The sequence below is a fragment of the Elgaria multicarinata genome, chromosome 9 (assembly GCF_023053635.1).
Source record: "Elgaria multicarinata webbii isolate HBS135686 ecotype San Diego chromosome 9, rElgMul1.1.pri, whole genome shotgun sequence".
Classification (NCBI taxonomy): domain Eukaryota; kingdom Metazoa; phylum Chordata; class Lepidosauria; order Squamata; family Anguidae; genus Elgaria; species Elgaria multicarinata.
The window spans coordinates 56,492,161-56,513,144 of NC_086179.1; the positions used below are offsets into that span (position 1 = coordinate 56,492,161).

Here is a 20,984-nt window from a genome sequence, read left to right on the forward strand (position 1 = left end):
TTCTGTCTCAAAAAATAGGTCAGACTTACTGGGGTGTTTTTTGTCATGCAAAGAAGGCTAGAAGGAACAGGAGGTGCGCAGGACATAGATGACATTGTGAGAGGGACCCGGCAATGAGCGTGCAATAAAACACTCGTCTGAGGACACCCTCATACAGACAATTGACTTCCATTCACTATCACAGCACAGCCTTGTCAGAGCAGCAATTATTACTTTCATTGCACTTAACCTTACACAGTACTTCATTGCACTTAACCTTACACAGTACTTTATCTTCACAAATGTCCTGTGAGGTATGCTCCTATTATTCCTATTTTACTGTTTCAGAGAGTTAACAACTTTTACAAGCCTCCCCACTTAATCTCTTTTAGACCCTATTGTCTATTAATCTTGAACACTGAAACAACATTGTATAACCTTGTAGGGTTTTTTTTTATAGTTAGGACTGCAAATGTTTTGCACAATATGTTGAAGGGTGGGGGGAAAGATATCACCCACTGTTTACTGTTTTTCTAAAATGGAAATAAGGGAGGGAAAATCCACATTCCATGGTGCTTATCAAGTTTTGGAATTTTAACAATTCTTTACACAACAATACACCACAGTAAAAACCAGGTCCAATCTCTTCAACCTTGTTAGCCAACAGGTCACCTCACTTCAGAGGTAGAAGGAGAGAACATGACCTGAAGGAAGCTGCTAAAAAAACAATCATTGCCCAAAATGCTAAAAAGTACATTGAAGGCAATCTCATATCATCAGAACACAGACATGAATCTTCCTTAATTCATACATTAGGAGTGACATATACTGTAGAAGCAACACTGCCAAGCAGTTAATATTAAAAAGTGACTTACCTTACATAAAAAGGCTAAGGCTGCAATCCTATATTCACTGACCTGGGAGTAAGCCCCAGTGAAGTCAATGGCACTTACTTCTGAGTAGACATTGATAGGATTGTGCTGCAAGTCCTGTAGATTTCTCTTAACGCCAAACATTGCCAGGAATTGTAATGATAAATTAATCACCAAATTTAGGGTGGAATCCTATGCATGTTAAGACATAAAAAGTCGTACAACTCCCAGCATGCCCCAGCCAGCCATGATGGCTATGGAATGTTGGGAGTTGTAGAACTTTTTTTCTGTCTAAATATTCATAGGATTAAGTATCTATTTCTACAGTTTCATAACTCACCAAAGATCATTATTTAGTCAACCAAGATCAAGTAGTAGAAAATACAGGGTCTTGCTATTTACTGTGTTATCTGTACAGCACCATGTACATTGATGGTGCTATATAAATAAATAATAATAATAATAATAATAATAATAATAATAATAATAATAATCTTTACTTGATAAGGAGTATTATAACAAAAATTGTTAAAAGAAATAGCAGTTGCATTGGAGTGGAAACATTAGGACACTTCTAATGTGCCAGCTGCCCAAATAAATCAGTACACGTGGCGAGCAGCTGATTGAAATATTTTTAAATCTGCCCTTAAATGTTGAAATTCAGTTCCAGGTCTTTTAGACAGCTAAGAGGATCTACTAATTAATTAACCACCTAGCCATAAAAGGCAGTGGTCTTGACAAAATACTTGGATGGTGAATAAGTCCTGAAGGAAAATGGTCCTACAAGCAGCATTAGCAAATGCTTGACTGACAAGAGCAAAGGAAGAAGCTTACTATAGCTTTTCTTACAGATAGTAGTTAAGTGGAAAACATTTCCCATGCTGCAAGCCAATGTTTATTTTTAATGTGCCACCATATACATTCACTATTCTACATGATAGAAAAACACAAGTTTTTGATAATACAATTCATACATCAGTTGCTACTTATCTCCTTTGTTTCAATGAAATAATTAAATTATATTGAAACTCATTTGGACCCAGAAACACACATAATAAACCCAATAATAATAATAACAACAATAACAGCAGCAGCAACAACAATAACAACAATAACAACAACAACGTGCTGGTGGTATATACATCATCGTTTCTTAGAGCCGCTGTTACCACTTGTGGGCTTGTTAAAGCTTCTGCTCATTTGTGGAAAGTGTACAGTTGGGGTTCTTTCAGTTGGGCCATACAATCCTAGATTTCTGGCTGCAGTGGATTTTCTGAGTGGCTTGACACTAGGAAAAGGATTGAAGACTTGTGATTTAGGAGTGCTGGCTTGGGGAGATTTTGCCATTGTCCCACTGTCATTGGGCAAACCAGGCAGCTCAGATGTATGTGTTTGACAGTACAGATTTGATACAGATTCAGTATCATCTTTGCTAGTCTGGGTAAGTTCCAGAGCTTCCAGCTTCAGCTGAACTGCTGATATGTTGGTACTGGCATTGGCATCTTTGTAACTTGGTTCAGGAGATTGTCCATCAGCTTTCCTGGCAGTACTAGAATCTGAATCACTCCCTTCTCTTTCTTCAGATTCAGGTTTGCTTGGAGCCTCTTCTTTTGCATTGGGATTGTTAGTTTTCCCACCTTCACTCTGCTCCTCTATTAGTCCTATAGTATCCCCATAGCCCAGTTGACCTCTGGCTCTTGCCATGTTTTTTCGGTGTACTCTAATGTGAGTGCGCCAGGGAGAATTGAGCTTTGTTTTAAGATCTTCATTGGGACTGGGTGACATCTTGCCTCCGACATGACTTGGAATATGAATAGCATTTTTGGCAGATCTGTTAGTTGGTTTGATCTTCTTTCCTAGTAGAAGATGGTTGATAACTGGGGAATGGTTCACCTGAGAAGGCAGCAGACTGGTAACTGGCCCTTTATCTGAGTAGAACAAATATTTAAAAGCATACTATTGAAAGAGGCCAGGCAAATGATTACAAATAAAAACAAAACATGGTCTGATTCCATTTCTAATTATGTCACACTCACACACACACACAAAGATTTGCAGGATTGTTAGTAGAGGAAAGTCAGTTCCACTTGATTTAGTTTATTTTTAGGGGACATCTGTAAATGGAAGAAATCAGTGTTTTCATGGCAACTTAAATATCATATGCCTGCATTTCCAATGACCAACTACACAAAGCTTTCTATAATCAAAGAGTTGGGTTAAAGATTCGATCTTACGCAATGAAGATTTATCAATTTAACATGGCAACTAAGATAGACCTTTTTCCCAGTGGAACACCCAGTGACAGAAATAGTCAGAGATCTAAGATATATATACAACTGGTTAAGATTAGTGAAAAGGGACTGGCAATCCTGGGAAATGAAAACCTTCTTTATTTTGGTTTTGGCAGTGTGACGCTTCTGTGACATACTGAATTTTCCAGATTACAGAAATTGCATTTCATAGTGAATGCATTGCCCTTGTGAGATGGAGGAACAACTTTCTTGAAAACCCATTCCTGGAAATGGGGTGGGGGCAAGATGTTGCATAAGATTCCACATATTATTGCACCAGTGTTCGTGGGCAAGGCCCATCTCTAACAGCAAAGTGAAAGTGCAGTCTCTATATTGTTCAGCCAAAGATAATATAAAGGGCTCCAGTCAGCACTACATACTGTCTGTTTGCTGGACATATACCAAAGCTGTTCCAACACTGATTTAGCATAAATTTGTATTTTGCTTGTAGTTCAGATACCAAAACACTTCCTAGATAATTAGGAATCTAGAAGGTTATATCCCAAATCCAAGGATGCCATAGATGTTAGTGAAATCAGTGAAACCAATGTTGTATACCCAGGTTAGCATAGATATCTTTAAATACCATTATTCAGCTGGTCCCTAGGATCTAACATTATCCCAGGGTCGTCATCTTCAGACCCTGACAAAAGAAAAACAAAGATCACCATCATTTTTACAAGTGACATTTTGTGTGTGTCAAATTAGATCCTTCTAGCTGCTCCTGCAGGTTCATTTGTTCTCTTCTTTATTTTTTTCCCTTCTATATATGAGTGGATACATGCAAACATGGTTTGCTTCTCCATTCATATAGATGGAGATGACTTGCACCTATTCACCACCAACCCCCATCCCAAAATAAACCATTACCTGCTCTGATGTACACCTGATGAACCTGCTGCTGCTGCTTCTTCTTTATCCGGGAATACTGTCTTTTCAAAGCATTAATGTCTGTGGTCATACGTTCCATCATCATACTGTTGAAGACTGCATGGTATTCACTTCGACAGGCATCTATTGCTCCAGGGCTTAGTTCTGCAATATTACTAGAGCCTAGACTCTGCTCTTCATTATGATCTATTACAGCAGGAAAAGTAGGAGAAATGCTATCAGAATGTAATCCGATAATGATGGATTCTCTCTCAGGTAATCCTTTAGATGGATTTAGATGGCCTGGTACTGCCCATGCTTTCAACTAGAAACAAACAATTCCTCACCGCCTCCTTCACACCTGATGCTCAGTCATGTGCATGTTTTACTGCACATGAGAGGCCACATACCACTCTATCACACTGTGATGACTGCCAAAGAGGCTATTGTATGAGCTATTTGTACTAAACATCCCAATATTATTCTCTTATGAGCCATAGAAGTGCATAGCTTTTTCTTTCCGTATTTGATTATATTTGATTCAGCCTGGCCAGGATCAGGGATGGAAATTTCACATTAAAGACCTTACATTTCATATTACGTTAACCCTAGCCATTTGTGGGTCTTCAAAACACTACAGCAGTGCTGTGGGACAGGCCTGTGCGAAAGAGGCTCTCATGGCACTATTGTAATGTTTAAAAGGTACCAACGTTTACCTTTGAACTGCTTTTGATATTTCTGTAGTTCTGGAGTCAGAAACCCAGTGAATGGTCCCAGGCAACCAATGATATTGGCTATGGAATCTTCGTCATCGAGGTCATTCTCCTCATCACTGTCTCTAATTTTTCCCAGCCGTCTATAAAATAAGAGAAAACATATGTTGCTCTCTTGGGTGTGTGAGTGAACCTGTTATAAATCGAACAGTTCATCAGGTTCAGATATGTTTGTCTCTTTGGTATATACAAGCCTGCTCTATTACTTGAATTACACTATAAGGAAGTAGGGGAGCAGGGCAACTTACCCCGAAGTTGATTTTACTGAGGCAGGGAAAGGAGTAATGTTGTATGTATATTTCTCCCTTAATTCAGCTAGTTGTGGGAAAGGGAACTGCGCCATAGAATAAACCGTCTAGCAGGGAAAAGGAAAGAAACATGAATGCAGATTTTAAAACAGTGCCTTTAAAGCGACTTTTCATGGCAAATTCAAATGCAGAATGGGTTGCAAGATAAGACAATGCTTTTCCACATATACTGAAAAGAAATGTGTACGGTTTGATTTTTATGATGTACCAGATATTTCCTGCAGGAAATAAAGGGATGACTCATAAGAAATAGAACTAGCCAATTGTTAAAACAGCCAGAAGAGGTAACAAGTGTGTTAGGGTGAAAAGTGTGAAGCTGGTATGAACACACATGTTCTCTGGATCCTGAGACATTTGTTTTCAAGACAAAGAATGTGTGTTTAAACCACTTCTAAAACATTTCAAAGTATTTCTGTCTTTACTCCCAATGCCTTAGAATTCCTGAACAATTTGATTTAGCTTTTAAAACAATACCCCACATTGATAACTATAGAAAGACTTCATTTTCTAAAAACAACCACCACCTTTATTATTTATTTTCTCTAAGGAAACACTTTCCAATAGCTATTTTGCAATATAATCTGAAGCCCTTATAGCAAGCAGATCAAGCAGTTCTTGTTTGTTGTTTTTATTAACCAAACTCCAGGACCCACTTTGGGTTTCCCTTAAACATCCCAAAATTCTAAGTCCAGGGGTTAAAGTACACCCATTGAAATGAATGGAACATGGCTAACAAGTCCTATTCATTTCAATGAGTCTACTCTAAGACTAACATTGTTTCAACCTAAAGCTAAAAGGCAGAGACTAGGTTCTGAACTCAAGGATGTTTGACTTGTTCCTTGGAAATATATAATGCGGTTGGATAAGAGAACTATTTAAATAAAGAGTAACCTGGTAATCCATGAGCTACTGTTCATGAAAGTGCTTATCAGGTCCACTCAATCTTATGTTAATTCTGTGAATGGTTATCCTCTAAACTGATACAATCAAAAACAACAATTTCCAGAGGGGTAGCCTTGTTAGTCTGTTGTAGCAAAAACAACAGAGTCTTGTGGCACCTTAGCAAAAATATTCTGGCATAAGCTTTTGTGGACACTTTCCACTTCATCAGATATATGAAGTGTTAGCCTCAAAATGTCAAGGTTCCAAACAAAGAGCCCCCTTTTCTTGAACCATAAACAGACTTACAAAAATATCGCTCTTGTAGTTGTTTACCAAGACTTGAAGTCATATTTAAACACTGAATTTTTTTTAACTCTATGTCAAACGGGACTGAATGGAATGCAGATGTTTTATGACTGCACAAGTGATTCTTAAGAGAAAATCATGCACTAAAATGCTTCTGCTTTCCATTACTGAAACATATTAGTAAGGCAACTCTGAATGTTGTGAGCTTGGTACCCTGACTTAAAATTCAAAACTATGTTTGCTCGTATATTTGGGAGAATGAATGTATTTCTTAAATATTGCTCCCATTCTGTGACTCCTGCTACTTTAAGAAACAACACTGTAGCCATTGTAAACTGAAATTATGAACGAACAGATGTTAAAACTTTTGTTTTTATTGCTACCATGCCATAAAAGCAAAAAAGTGAACAAAGGGCATAAATAATGAAAAACATTCGCTTTGCCAAAAGAGAACTGATGCCAGATGCATTCTCTGCAAGCATTAATGCAGGCAAAGTTCTCTCAATTAAGATACATTTCTGAATGAATAAATAGTTAGTGAATGTGCCTCGCCTGTACTTAATACACAAAAGCTTCCCTAGAAACTAATGCTATTCTTCTTGCCTGAAGAGGGGCGAAACCCACATTGCCCTGAAGTTGTAGTGCAAGCAATTAAACATTAAGCTATTCTGGTGAGGATATTCCTTTACGTTTAAATCAGTCAGGACTGTGCAACGAAACTCCTGCAACATAAAATATCTTTCCCATTTTGTGCATGAGCAGAACACCTGCAAACGTGGGAATAAAAACGGGGCCTAAGTAATACTGCTGTGCAAGACTGTTATACTGAGAAATGCAGGCAAAACTACACCCAGCCCCACATCTCTTCCTCCTTAATGATTTTTGATCACTTTCTCCTGCATCATTACTATTTACTGCAATCCTTTCTCCAGGGAGAAGGACTCCAGGAGAATCTGGAAATAATTTATACTCCTTATGTCAATAGCAATTTGTTCCACGCAAAATCTGTTTCATAAATGAAACTGCTATGGTGCCATTAACTTTTTTCTCTATGTTACCGATTTACAGAGGTTGAGGTTATAAACAAAACTACATCTTTCTTTGGCTACAACAGACTGATATGGCATTGGCTACTCTTCGAGAATGTAATATTGAACTATCACTTCATCCAGAACATCTTCAAAATACTATATTCTGTAAAAACAAACAAACAGCCTAACATAAATTGACCCTTAGTGTGAAGAAATCAACAAGCAGAACATTTCAAATATTTAAAACACACCCTGTTTCCTTTTATTCTCTACAGCGTACCAGCATTAGTGACCCACCAAACTGAACATAGCCCTCCAGCCATAGACATGTCCTATCACAAATTCAACAGTTCCCATTTTTGCGATGCTTGGCAGGTGATAAAAACAGGTTGTCTATTAATTTCTTATATGTGGCTGGCAAGCTGCAGTTGCGTTGTTGTGCATGTTCCAGGTTCCAGGCATTGAACCTGGGACTGTCTGTGGGCAAAACATGTGCTCTACCACTGAACTATGGCCTCTCTCTGATCCAATAGTATATTTCCATTAGTGCTATTGATGTTGTGCATTTGTTTAGTGTCAACCATGCTGGCAATCGTTGTGCCAACCAGTGCTATTGATGTTGCGCAATCAGAGGTTTCTGCTAGCACAACACCAATAGTGCAAGCAGGACGGCACTGTTGGATCTTTCCCATACCTTTGTGAATCTCTAACTTATCTGATGTGGGCCAATGTTACAGTGGCAAATGTCTTTATCTTGATTTCACACAAACTAACCCAAGAAATGTAATTCGTAACAGAGTAGGCAGCAGTTTGAAACTGACATTCATCACACCCTTCTCAGTATACAGACTGACATCTGAGGTATTGTAAAAGCATATTTTAAGAGCTGTGTGGGCAGATGCCACATTTTATTTTAAAAGCACAAAAGAGTTGCATTTGATATTTGAGTTGCATAAGGCATTTGAGTTGCATAAGGGTCCTTCCCTGCATTTAATGTTCTCACCAAAGTTGGTAGAAAACAAAGTGTACAAGAATAAATTATATTATTAATAATAGAACACTCTGCTTCAATAAGATTTGAGAGAGCACTTGGGAACTTCCATTAGATTTTTTAAATTATTTTGAGCATTGGAACCTGCATTACATCAAGTCAACCACTGGTCCATGTAGTTCAATATTGTCTAAACCAGCCTTCCACAATCTGGTGCCCTCCAGCTGTGTTAGACTGCAAACGCTGGCCATGCTGGTTGCAAATGATGGGAGTTACAGTTCATCACATCTGGAGGGTACCAAGTTGAGGAAGCCTAGTCTACAACTCTCCTGGGTTTCAGATAAGTCTCTCTCAGCCCTAACTAGAGGTATCAGTTATTGAACCTGGGATCATTTGCATCCAAAGCATATGTTCTATCATTGAACCACTACAGTATCTCTTCAATGAATATGAAGCCTTGGAAAAAAAACACTATGTCCAACTGGAGTAACATTATTCTCCCCTAGTTTCACTTTTATTTTGTCAGTGCTTACTAACCTGCATGAGTTCATTGCTATCAATGAGGTTGTCTTCGAGCATCTCCTGGGTTAACTTTCCCATGGTGCCATAGAATTCATCTGCAGTTTCACAACAATCTATCTGCCTGAATCACAACACAGATATTTCCATTATCTAAACAACATTTTATAATCTGAGTAACTTTACAGTAGGTTTCCTATTATAGGAAGAAGAAAACTCTATATAAACAGCTCAACTCTATGAAAGGCAGACATTCAGAAATAGCTGTACTCAAGAGAGGATAAAACAGGAATCTGTATTCATCTGTGCTTCAGTAGCATGCTACAAAAAGCACTCACTTTGGGTCTTTTACTTTTAATCTGGCTGTGTTAACTGTACCAATTATTAGATTTGAAAAGAAGGAAATCACCTAGTGCAATTTCTTAGAACCAGTGACACATCTGAAGGATTATATCCTATCGTGAAAAACATCTAGGTAATTCAGGTTTCTGAGAATATGAGCTGCCTAGAATGACATCCTTTTAATTTCTAACAACATAGTAACAACATAAAATTGTCCTTTGTTTCTAAACGTTTTCCTCTGAATGGAAATCACAGAAGGGGAAGAGAAGCAATTTTTGCTGATTCCTTCCCTTCCCCCTCCAAAACAATGCACGAAGTGGCAGAGGGAGATTCTGAGCATCATCACATGGGAGAAATTCGTGTTTCTGTATTGTCACTTCTCCGCACTTCCTCATTGTCCCTGGAGGGAAAAGAGGAAGTAAACGAAGACCACATGGCCCATTCAGAGTCTGTTTTTATCACGCTGCTTTTCCTGCACACAGGAGATTGTGGCACATTCCATTTTTAAAAAATAAAATAAAAACCAGAATAAAGGAGGTCTATTTTGCGACGGATAAACAAGTGGAAGGAGTGGGAGGTGCGCGGGAGGTGGACATCGTCGTCTAAAGGACGTACACACATCCGTAAGTGGGCAGTAGCAAGTGTGCATTAAAATGTTCGTCTGATAAACCTCTTAGAGGGAAAGGGGGTATTGGCAAAAATTGTCTTCCCACTTTTCTGTCAGAGAGAACCTCTGCTGCAAAAGGAAGGATTATAATGGGCAACTCAGAACCCAAGGCTTCTCTGGCTTCACTTATGAATTTTAAAAGTTAACATTTATGACAGGAAGATAGATGGATTTCAATCAAAGCCATTTAAATCAACAAATAAATTTAAATCAAGTGGCTAATTTTAATCAAATTCTCCTGAGCAAGCTTGCATTATAACTGGTTACTCTAACAATTAGAAAAGTATTGATTTGCAACTAATTTTTGTTTTTTAAAGTACAAAATACAAAATAAACCTGGCAATATTGCCTGTGCTGTTAAATTTGTAAATGATTATTTATTAGTGTTAACTTTTTTAAAAAGCAGCACTTCATTAGCTTTTTGTTTTAATTCTGGAACAAATTTTGCATCCAAACTCCCTTCACAGGAAGGCAAAGGAATGTGGGTGTCAGAAGAAAAGATCAGAAGCAGTTACAGAATCCAACAAAGCATTTTTCCAGCTGAACTAATAGGTTTCTGCTTACAATTACCCTTGAAGTGAATGACAAAAAACTAGTTAATTCCACAAGGATTGGTTCTTTTGTTTTGAATGTAACTAACTGGCAAAATAGAGTTGCACAAAGTATCCTTTATTTATTAAAAGCATAAATCTAAACACAGTGATTGGTATTCTATTTATGAAAGCTTATTCATCTTCCTCACAAAAGATGGAAATGATTTCTAAAACCCTTGGTACAAGTTTTTTAAATCAGCTGTTTTGACAGCCACTAGAATATTTATTAGTACTAATACCAAAATGAATACACATTTTTTAATTTTCTTTGAGTACAAAGGATTCCTTTCATTAGCTGAGTGTTTCTTAGGCTTTTCATTAAGGGTTGCAAATACCGTGTAAATACTATGGTTTTCCTATGAGTGGAAGGATGGGTAATGGATAATCCAGATGTTGTTGGATTCCAACTCTTAGCCCTGGCCAACATGGCCAATGGTCAGGGATTATGGGTGTTGGAGCCCAACAAAATTGGAATGGCCACAGGCTGCCCTCTACCGCTATTGAAAAAACATGACTCTGAAACCCATATGAAGTGGAAGTAGTAATCTATGTTTCACACACTGTTGCAATATACAAACTATCATATTAATCTTGTATGCCAGGAGTGGGTAGAAGGTAGATCAGATCTACTGATAGATCTTTGAGTGATCAGCAAATGTTTCTGATTCCCAAGTGTCTCAATAATAAGCAGTTTTTCCCTTTCTAAATTAGGTTTCTGGAAATTCATGCTTGAGGAAAAACCACAAGTGGATTGTTTGTGTAAAAGGACTTGTGCATTTGGTTCTGGTACTAACTACAAATTCCTGGGACGAGCATGTATGTGCTCAGAGGCACCCTGTTCCTTAATCCTTAGCATAAGCCCTCCTTCCTAGTCTGGCCCTAGTTGGTGGACCTCAGGGTCCTAGACTTTCACCTGGTTCACATATGCTTATCCATGGTTTATTTAACCCATAGTTTGTTGCTCTACACAGGGTTTGTCTGGCAGACGAACACAAAAAACACGGTTTGTTTTCTCAGTCCCTGGGTTGTTTGTTTCCCTCTTCCTTTGCTTGCTCCCTCTCTGTATCACAAAGGCCTATGCAGCATTATGGATTAAAAAAAAACCTGTAGCCTGGTAAAAACAACCCATGAATAGCCCATGGATTTAGGTTCACACATAATAACAGCCCATGTTGAAATAATGAAGAGTTCATCACCCAACAGTAAATTTATTTATTTATTTATTACGTTTTTATACTGCCCAATAGCCGAAGCTCTCTGGGCAGTTCACAAAAATTAAAACCATTAAGAACATAATAAAACATCCAACAATCTAAAAACCCAAATACAAAATACAATATAAAAACCAAAGATTCTCTTTCTGGGTTGTTCATGGTTAACAAACCATGGTAGCTGGGATCTCACAACAATCCAAAATTCAAAAACCCATACCATGGGTTAGCATTATGTGTGAACCAAGCCTTCTAGTCAAAACCAAAGTAGATCCCACAAGCCTGACATTTGTCCACTTATGTTATATACAATAGATGATCTCCTGGTAATCCAGTTCTGTGAACCACTTCAGAGAGCAATTTAACTTGAAGCAAAGGCTTTTGGCCCAACCTCAGCTTCTCCTTCTTCCTTCAGCAACTGAACTGTATGTAATACAGTTTTAACCCAGAAGGGGCATTGCACTGGTCTGTTAGAATCAAGAAGAAAAGGTAACCTTTGCGTTTTAGCAGGAGGGAGTCCTGCAAAGGAAAGTGAATGAACATTCTAGTGCTTTAATACCACTTCACACTGTGTTTTCTCCAGACAATTATTACATTTGGTTTCCTTTTAGGCACAGACTAAAAGTATACTTACTCTCCTAGCTTTGCCCAAATAGCCAGTGCTACTCTGAGTATAATTTCTGACCCTTCAAAAAATACAGAATCCCAAATTTTTAGAACTGTATGGTTAGGAAGGCACGTAGCAAACAGGGTCAGGAACCACTGCATCGTGAAGACATTTGTAAGTGGGGGCTCATAGCCACCTGAAACAGAAAAAAAGAACAAATCACACCACACGTCACCTGCAGTTATTCACTGAAGGTGTTTCTCTTAATACAACAAACAGAGGTGTGTGTGTGTTGTGGGAAATATTGACTTATAGTATGGCAGTGAATGATTCCATTGTATTCAGCTTTCCGTTTGCTACCATTTAGAGAAGCTAAGAGAAATGGCTAACATGCTAGCAACATTTCTTTAGGGACAGCAATGCCAAATCTGGGGGATTTCCCCCCTCATGCCTTTTGCAGAGTTATCATAAACGGAATAGAACTGACTGGATAAGCGAGGTGGACTTGACCAAAACCTACTTTTATCAGCACAATCATCCCATTATCCTTGCCTTTTCCCTCCGTTCTTCGCTTCTCACCCTCTGTTGTTTCTCTTAACTGTCCAAGGCTGCAGTTCCTAAGCACACTTACCTGGAGTCAGCCCTACTGAATTCAACAGGATTGACATCTGAGCAGGAATGAATAGGACTGCTCTGTCATTTTAGACTGCAAGCTTCTCTTAGGGCACACCCCAATGAGACTCTCTAAATCCTGAACTGACAATCTTGGTAAGGTATGGAACTCAAAGTGCAGTTATGTATTCATTTATTTAAAATAGTTTTAGACTGCCCTTCAGTGAGAGTTTTCGATATATGTTAATTATAGGTACCATTAGAAAAGGAAAGAAAAACAAGTATTATATTTTCAAAATCATATACAAATGTACTTGTCAAATTATTACACGCCTGTTGGAGTCCTACCATAGTACACATAAGCCCCTGAATCTGCATCTGCCCTCCTCCATATTAGAGGAACTGCATTGTTTACCAAACTCTACCCACAATTTGATTTATGGTTAGAACTATAATTCACTATATATTGTGAACCACCCAGAGAGCTTCGGCTATTGGGCGGTATAAAAATAAATAAATAAACTACATTTGATTCAATTCATGTGTAATAAAACAGAGAACTGGATAACTGAATTCTTCCAACCCAATAGAAGGTTGTACTCCCTTCAACTCTTGATCTGAGACTATCTTTCATACCACATAAATGGTTGTGTGGAACATATTTGACCCCTTTACAATGGTTAAAGAAATATAGGTTATCCTCTCAATTGCTGGTGTTGGTGCCCTGTTTCTCAATTCTGAACTGAGGTCATTGTCTGTATCAACTTGGTCTGAAATTCACGGATAAAATAGTGTTGATAGGATACCTCCCTAAAACATGGAACCTAGAACAACGGAAGTGGATTAGTTGCACCCTGTTGTTCACCAAAAGTATTGTTTCACAACACTGGAAAAGTAAACTACATATTGTAGTTTATAGAAATTAGGAGCGTACCATGACAAACCTCTACCAAACCTTATGCTTAGCTGAATGTAAACATATTTTGTTCATGACAGAACAAAATTGAAAATTAAAACTTAGGAACACTGTCATGCACCCCTCTTGTCCCTATCACCCTTTTTGATTTGTTTTATTTAATTTTTTTGTATTTAGGGCTGTTTATATTAATTTAACTTCTAAAACATTAATTTAGTTTATATTAATATAATATAAACTATTATGGTTTATATTATATTAATATAAACTAAATAAAATAAAATATGAATTGCAAAAACTAAAAATATGAATTACAAAAAAGAATCAGCATCTTCCGCAATCAGAATAGTAATAACTGGTAATAAATGTTTGTCACCAAGATCAGATTTGCTAAATACAAATAGCTGATGCAAACACAGACACACATATAGAGTGGGAGGACGAATAGAAAGAATAGATGAAGGTGCTGAAACTAATGCAGAATAGCAGATACTACCTAGGAAAGGTTATGCATACACATATACACACATTGGAGAAAGATGCTGTCTCTCAACTAAAATTCCTGAAATTGCTGACATAACTGCTTATGGGGCTTTAGAGATCCTTGTTCATTTGGTTTACCTCAAACATCTGCTAGCTGTAAATAATACTAGTGGTTTTAGCCTTGTGATCTGATGCATTCTAAATGGTATTTGCTCTCAAGGTAAGGAAATACATCCTGAAGAATTATTGTAGGAACAATGAAGCAGGAAACTAATGAGGAAAATAATTGCATGGCATTTTGTGGAAGTTTACCTCCACTTTCCCTGTTGGCAGCTCTTTGAAGAGTATCCAACTGCTGAGAGAGCTCAGGAAGTTTCATTCTTAGGAGGTCTCGAAACACAGCCATGTCAACAGACAACGCTCGAAGGTTATTGACAAAATAGCTGTCAGGCAGCACTTTATCAATTAAATAAATCATGATCTAAAAACAAAGAAGAAAAAAGCTGGTAGTTAGTTAGTAAGTGTAAGACCTAATGGGGCTGAGGAAAAATTATTTCCCAAGCATCTTTCTACTTGCATAAATGTAACCATTTAATTTTATATTTATTTGTTCCCCTAGAGAACAATGAGCCATGAACAAGTGTAGACTCCCATCTCCAGCACAGAAATTGGCATTCTTATGTAGAAAGAGGAGATACATCTTTTAGCCTTTAGGGGATATGTTCCCTCCAACTATTTTAATACTCAGCAAGACTAAGGGCTCCATCACACCAGCGTTATAGCCCGCTGTCGCCATGCATTGTATGCAAAGGACTCAGATGATGTCATCCATGTCCTGCTGTGATCGTAGTTCTTCCCCCCCCCCGCCTCTTAGCGATGTTTTTTTGAGGCGTGGAAAGTCCGGTTCTTCCAGTAATGCAAAAGCACACCGCTCAAACTTCAACGTGTATTTTCATCCATCGTTTTCAATCCAATGTTCTGTGGGCATGTTTTCAAGGGGCGGTAGTCTTAAACTGGACTGGGCTGGCTGCATAGCTTCTCTCCCCTCCCCTTTCCATCTTTCCCCATCTCTCTCTTCCTCCCTCCTCCTGCGTATCTTTTTCTACCTCTCACAGCCCAAAAGCCTCCAGCAAGAGAGAGAGATTCACGCAGACTTGGCAGTTAACTGCCCTTTACTTCTGAGTAAACGCAGCTTGGGCTGGGCTGCAGCCTGAGCCACGCTTGCTTAGGAGTAGAAGCACCCCTACGGGGAGGGGCGCTGCCAGATAAGCTCTTCCCACTTTAGGCAGCCTGCCTTGCACATGACCCAGCCAGGGATCCTCCGCTCCCCCCCTGCACCTTCTTCCCAGTCCTTTTCAATAAAAGGGGAACTGCAAGTCACCCTCAATCCAAGGCTCTGGTGCAGCTTACTCCCAAGTAAGCGCATGCAGTATTGCAGCCAGGCTCCCCCTCCCACAAAGCAAGTCATCCCTTCCTTCCTGCCTTCCCTCAGCTCAGTATCCAAAGGCGGAAGGAGGTTCGAGCCCATTGAAATGAACAGGATACAACTGTGAATAAGCGCGCCCATGCACCTGCAGTCTTTCCTGCGATTGGAAGTGTGTGACAAGGGGAACACTATGCAACCTCCAGTAGCAGCTGACAGGAGTTTTCGTTGATTAATCAATTTATCTATGGATTATAATTGCATGTGGGTTTTAAGCAGCCCCTCTCGAGCAAGAAGAGGTCCCATTGAACTCTATGTTCTTATTCCTGAGTAGGCATTTTCACCTTAAAAGAAATGTGGAAAATGCACCCTGCTTGACAGCAGCACCCTCATTTTTAAAGATAAAGAGATCAAAATCGGCACAGTGATAGCTCTTATGGAGGACTTTCAGTATGCCAAGTTTGAATCAGATTGGGTCATCTCTTGATTTTTGATTTTTTAAACTTCCTTTCCTTAAACCCTTTTCCTGATAGTGTACAAGTTTGAAGGCTCAAAATATCGATCTTCCATGGCTTTGATTATGTGAAGCTGTGCATCTTCAAGTTCATAAACTACAGATCTGCTGGTTCCCTTACTCAAAAGTAAATCCCATTGATTTCAACTGCATTTACATCCCAGTCATACTAAAATCATATGCAGGCTTACCTTTGAGTAAACCCCATTGAACAGAGAGAGACCTACTTCTGAGTAAACACATATAGAACAGATTTTTAATAGTGTGGTCACTCAGAAGCTTTCTTTTTTAAGTCTTAAAACAGCATACTCGAAAGAAGTGCTCTGCAACCCCATGTTTACTTCTGAGGTTTTACTTCTGTTTACCAGAAGTAAGTCTCTCTCTGTTCAATGTTGTTTACTCAAAGATAAGCCTGCATCTGATTTTAGTATGTTCACCTCCAAAGCTTCCAGGCAGGGTGAGGGGAATGGGTGTAGCCTGGGCAACAAGGAATAACCACGTAGGTAGGGCTAGGTGTCCAACCAACAACAACCAATGAACTGTATTTTTATTTATTTATTTATTACATTTTTAAACCACCAAATAGCCAAAGCTCTCTGGGCGCTTCACAAAAATTAAAACCATAAAGAACATAAAAACAACTAACAATCTAAAAACACAAATACAAAATACAATATAAAACGCACAACCAGGATAAAACCACACAGCAAAAATTGATATAGGTTAAAATATGGAATTAAAACAAAAAAGTTTAAATTTCATCTCAACGGAAGAACAGCGATACGCTGGTGCGCACGAGAAGAGAGGTGTAAAGATGAAGGAAATGTAAAAGTGCAAAGGTGTAAGTTGATCAGGCTTTCACACGCTATGGAAACGAGGGCGGATAATTCAAGGGTAAACCAGGGCAAATGTGCAGGTGTGATGGAGCTCTAAATGTGGATAAAAACATGCTCGGTCTCTTTACTCACTTTTAAAGCATCTCCCTCATTGCCTTCCACTACTTCCAGGATAAGGGCAGCTAGGATGTTAAAGCCTTGACAATATCCTACAGATTTGTTCCACCTAGCATAGGCCAGTAAAACCCGTTTTAATACTACTCTGTCTTGCTCTGCCTCCTGGCCACAGTAAGAACTGCATCCGGTTCGATGAAGATCCTAAGGAAAGAAAAAGGGAGGGATCAAATGTCAGCATATGCTTGCTTTCTGTCTTCCACATCCCATTAAACACAAGCATGCTCTCACATTTCAGTCATGCTTTTATTTTCTGAGGTAAATTAACTTTGTGCTGGAACCTAGGAATATCAAATTCTAATATGAAATATTTTACTAGATTCATATTCCACCTTTACACTAGCATGCTCAAAGCAGCTAAAAGTCTCAGCATCACAAGAAGCAATTACAACCAATCAATTCACAATGATAGCAAAACAAGAATAATAACGGATTCTTTCTTAATAGAAGTTTGGAAAGTTGGTTCTGGCTCCTCCTTCTCCTGTTAGCGGTTAGTACTGTTTTAAGACAGGATGTGAAACCAGCTGGTCTCCTTGTCCTCAAGTTAATACACTGGGATAGTGGAAGACAGACCTAGCAGCATTATGAGGTAGTCTTTGTAACTAACATTTAAGGAACAAATTTAGGCACCAGAAAATGAGCTTTCCATCCAGCTTCAAACAAACATCGAGCAGGACCTTATATTAGTTAAACTGTAATCTTTAATATTTTAAGCGAGGTTCCTGAGAGCTTACAAAATCCAAGAAAAACTATGTTTGAACTTGCAATGTAGTTGAGTAAAATTATAGCAGTCTGTCTCTTTAAATCACAACTTTACATAACACCATGATCTATAAAAGCAAAAAAGAATAAACTATTGCGAGTGGAGTGGGTGGTGGTGGGCATCTCATAGGGCTGTTCAATGTTGCAATTTTAAAATTTTGCTGTTTAAACTAAATGCAACACACTCTACGATCCAATGATTTTGGAGTCAGCAGGCAAAGTTCTGTGAACATTAAAAGCAGATAGCCTCCACATGCAGGAATGCACAAGCCATGTCTTAAGTAGCTTCAGTTGTACACTGCTGCTCTTTTTTTAGAGACAAATAAACTCCCTGAAAATATGAGTACTTGCACTAAATCACTAGATGCTCATTCTTCAGGTCATGCTGGATGCAATGTATGAGAACTATGACTGGATGTTCCCACATCTGTATTATAGATTTGACTTGTACCCTGCCTTTCTACCAAGAAAATGATACAACAATCCTGTGAGGTAGGTTAGATTGAAAGACAGCAACTGTCCCAACATCAGCCATTGGGTTTCATAACTGAGTGGAGACTTTAATCTAGGTCTAGACCAATATTCACATTGCCACATTCAACTCTCTAGTCTCTCACCAATATTTTAATGTTTGTTGAGGCAGGGAAAAAGCACATACATACTTTCTCCGAAACTAATAGATGTTCATTAGATAATGAAATGAATGAGAACTAAACTTCAGAGTACAGAATGGCAGTGTCAGGAGGAAGCCAAACCCACACTTTATTTAGAGCTTATAAATAATTAGTGAGCAAGACACAAAGCAGATGCAGCATTAGGTACTAATAAGATCTATAATTTAGAGATACCAGTTAGGATAAGTATTTTCATACTGAATATTTTTTTCTACCATAAAACAAGATCATGGTTCTCACTAAATATATTCATTTCTAGTCTATCTGTTCTGTGTCTGGGCTACACCACTTCAGACTCCAGGTAGGGTCTCACATGATGATGGAATGATTTTCAATATCTTCCCCACCCAATCCCTGAAAATAGAAAACTAATATGTCTGAGAGAAATATTCTAGCCTAGCCCCTTTTATATTCATCAGATTAGCCCTCCCCTGCAACATGAAGTGGTATAGCCCAGACACAACTCAACGAGAACAAAACCTTAGTAAACATAACTTTAGTAAAAACTCATCAGTAAATGATCCAATCAGTTTTCTCATATATGGAAAACTTTATATTCTGTTTATATTGCAGTTATTTTGGTATATATTGACAAAAAACCACTGACTAAAAAAGTAGATGATGGAACTATAGTTGGAAATGATCTTAGAGATCATCTAGTCTGATCCCCTGTTCTTTGCAAAACTGAAGTGCAGGATGCTATTTCCGCACCTCTGATAGATGACTGTTCAGTCTCTTCTGATTTATGAGAGATATAAATATAATTTTACCCAAACGAGCAGCAATGTTTTATAATTCATGATATGAACATTACTTTAATAAACAAATTAATACACTTTGAAGTACCTTTACAATCTGAATACCCATGGAGTCATCATCAGGATTGCTTCTGTCATTGAAAGTAAAGCGCATAGTTTTATCCCAGTCAATTGCTATGCTCCTCAAGTAGTGATCTGCCAAGGTGAGCCAGACCTTAAAAAAAATTACAAGCCATTTAACCCCACCTTTAAACAGAAGGCTATACATAAGAATGTGTATCTCATATCACTCTCAGACTCTTAGGTATTAAGCTATACCTAATTATATCTATATGACATAATTTGTGAGAAGTACAGCTGTACCTACCTTTCTCCTCCACTCCTTCGGTATTCCTGTTGGCAGCCTTGCCACTGCTTTGAGGGCATCATGCCACTGAAAACAACCACCCAGACATTAGATTATTCCAAATCCAAAATACAGATAGACAAGCAATATTTTATCAGAACGTAGTATCTCAATTTATTTTATTTACCGTATACTGTTTGGCAACAAAGTACTTAAATACAAGTAGTAGTATCCAATGTTAGTCCTATGTAGAGTAAACCCACTGAAATGAATGAGACTTACATTAGTCATGCCAGTGGGTCTACTCTACATAGGACTAACATTGGATACTATCCATAGTGAGGATTATCCAACTAGACACAGAAAACACAGTGGGGGGGGGCCATAACTTGCTGTTTAATAATTCATTCATATAATAGAAACTGCCAAAAATGCAATTGACTTTAGTGCTCTTCGATCCAGAACTGTCACTTGAGGCACAGGTGAACTCAGTGGCAAAGAGCACCTTTTATCAGCTTAGGCTGATATACCAACTGCGCCCTTATCTGGACAGTGATAGCCTAGCTACAGTTATCCATGCTCTGATAACCTCTCGTTTGGATTACTGCAATGCGTTATACGTGGGGCTGCCTTTGAAAACGGTCCGGAAGCTTCAGCTGGTACAAAACAGGGCAGCCCGTTTACTAACAGGGACTGGCTGGCGAGATCACATTACGCCAGTCCTTTTACAACTTCATTGGCTGCCAGTGCAGGTCGGGGCCCGATTCAAAGTGCTGGTATTGACATTTAAAGCCCTAAAAGGTTTGGGGCCAGGTTATTTGAAGGAACGCCTCCTCCCATATGTACCTACCCGGACCTTAAGATCATCTACAGGGGCCCTTCTCCATGAGCCCCTGCCAAAGGAAGTGAGGCAGGTGGCTACTAGGAGGAGGGCTTTCTCCGTTGTGGCACCCCGGTTGTGGAATGAGCTCCCCAGAGAGGTCCGCCTGGCGCCTACACTGTACTCCTTTCGTTGCCAGCTGAAGACCTTTTTATTCACTCAGTATTTTAACACTTAATTTTAACTTAAATTTAAATTATACTGTTTTAACTCTGTATTTTAACCTTATATCAATTTTGCTGCGTGGTTTTATCCTGGTTGTGCTTTTTATATTGTATTTTGTATTTGTATTTTTAACTTGTTGGTTGTTTTATGATGGTTTTAATTTTTGTGAACCGCCCAGAGAGCTTCGGCTATTGGGCGG

General features: G+C 38.6%; 1 protein-coding gene across 4 annotated transcripts in view; it reads right to left on the reverse strand.

The window, feature by feature from the left end:
* Positions 1–1,948: 1,948 nt before the first annotated feature.
* The window catches only part of TBC1D30 (TBC1 domain family member 30), a 49,291-nt gene continuing 30,255 nt past the window's right edge, over positions 1,949–20,984 (reverse strand). For 2 of the 4 annotated variants that reach the window (XM_063133934.1, XM_063133932.1), the window contains 10 exons: positions 19,762–19,827; positions 19,483–19,608; positions 17,159–17,344; positions 14,566–14,734; positions 12,270–12,438; positions 8,841–8,946; positions 5,034–5,140; positions 4,729–4,868; positions 4,013–4,219; positions 1,949–2,779 (listed from right to left, as the gene is read on the reverse strand). In XM_063133934.1, coding sequence (XP_062990004.1) covers positions 1,995–2,779; positions 4,013–4,219; positions 4,729–4,868; positions 5,034–5,140; positions 8,841–8,946; positions 12,270–12,438; positions 14,566–14,734; positions 17,159–17,344; positions 19,483–19,608; positions 19,762–19,827 — 2,061 coding nt within the window. In that variant the 3' untranslated portion in view covers positions 1,949–1,994. Of the gene's footprint in view, positions 2,780–3,728; positions 3,786–4,012; positions 4,220–4,728; positions 4,869–5,033; positions 5,141–8,840; positions 8,947–12,269; positions 12,439–14,565; positions 14,735–17,158; positions 17,345–19,482; positions 19,609–19,761; positions 19,828–20,984 lie in introns of those variants that run through there. The other 2 variants (XM_063133931.1, XM_063133933.1) reach the window with 2 other exon arrangements.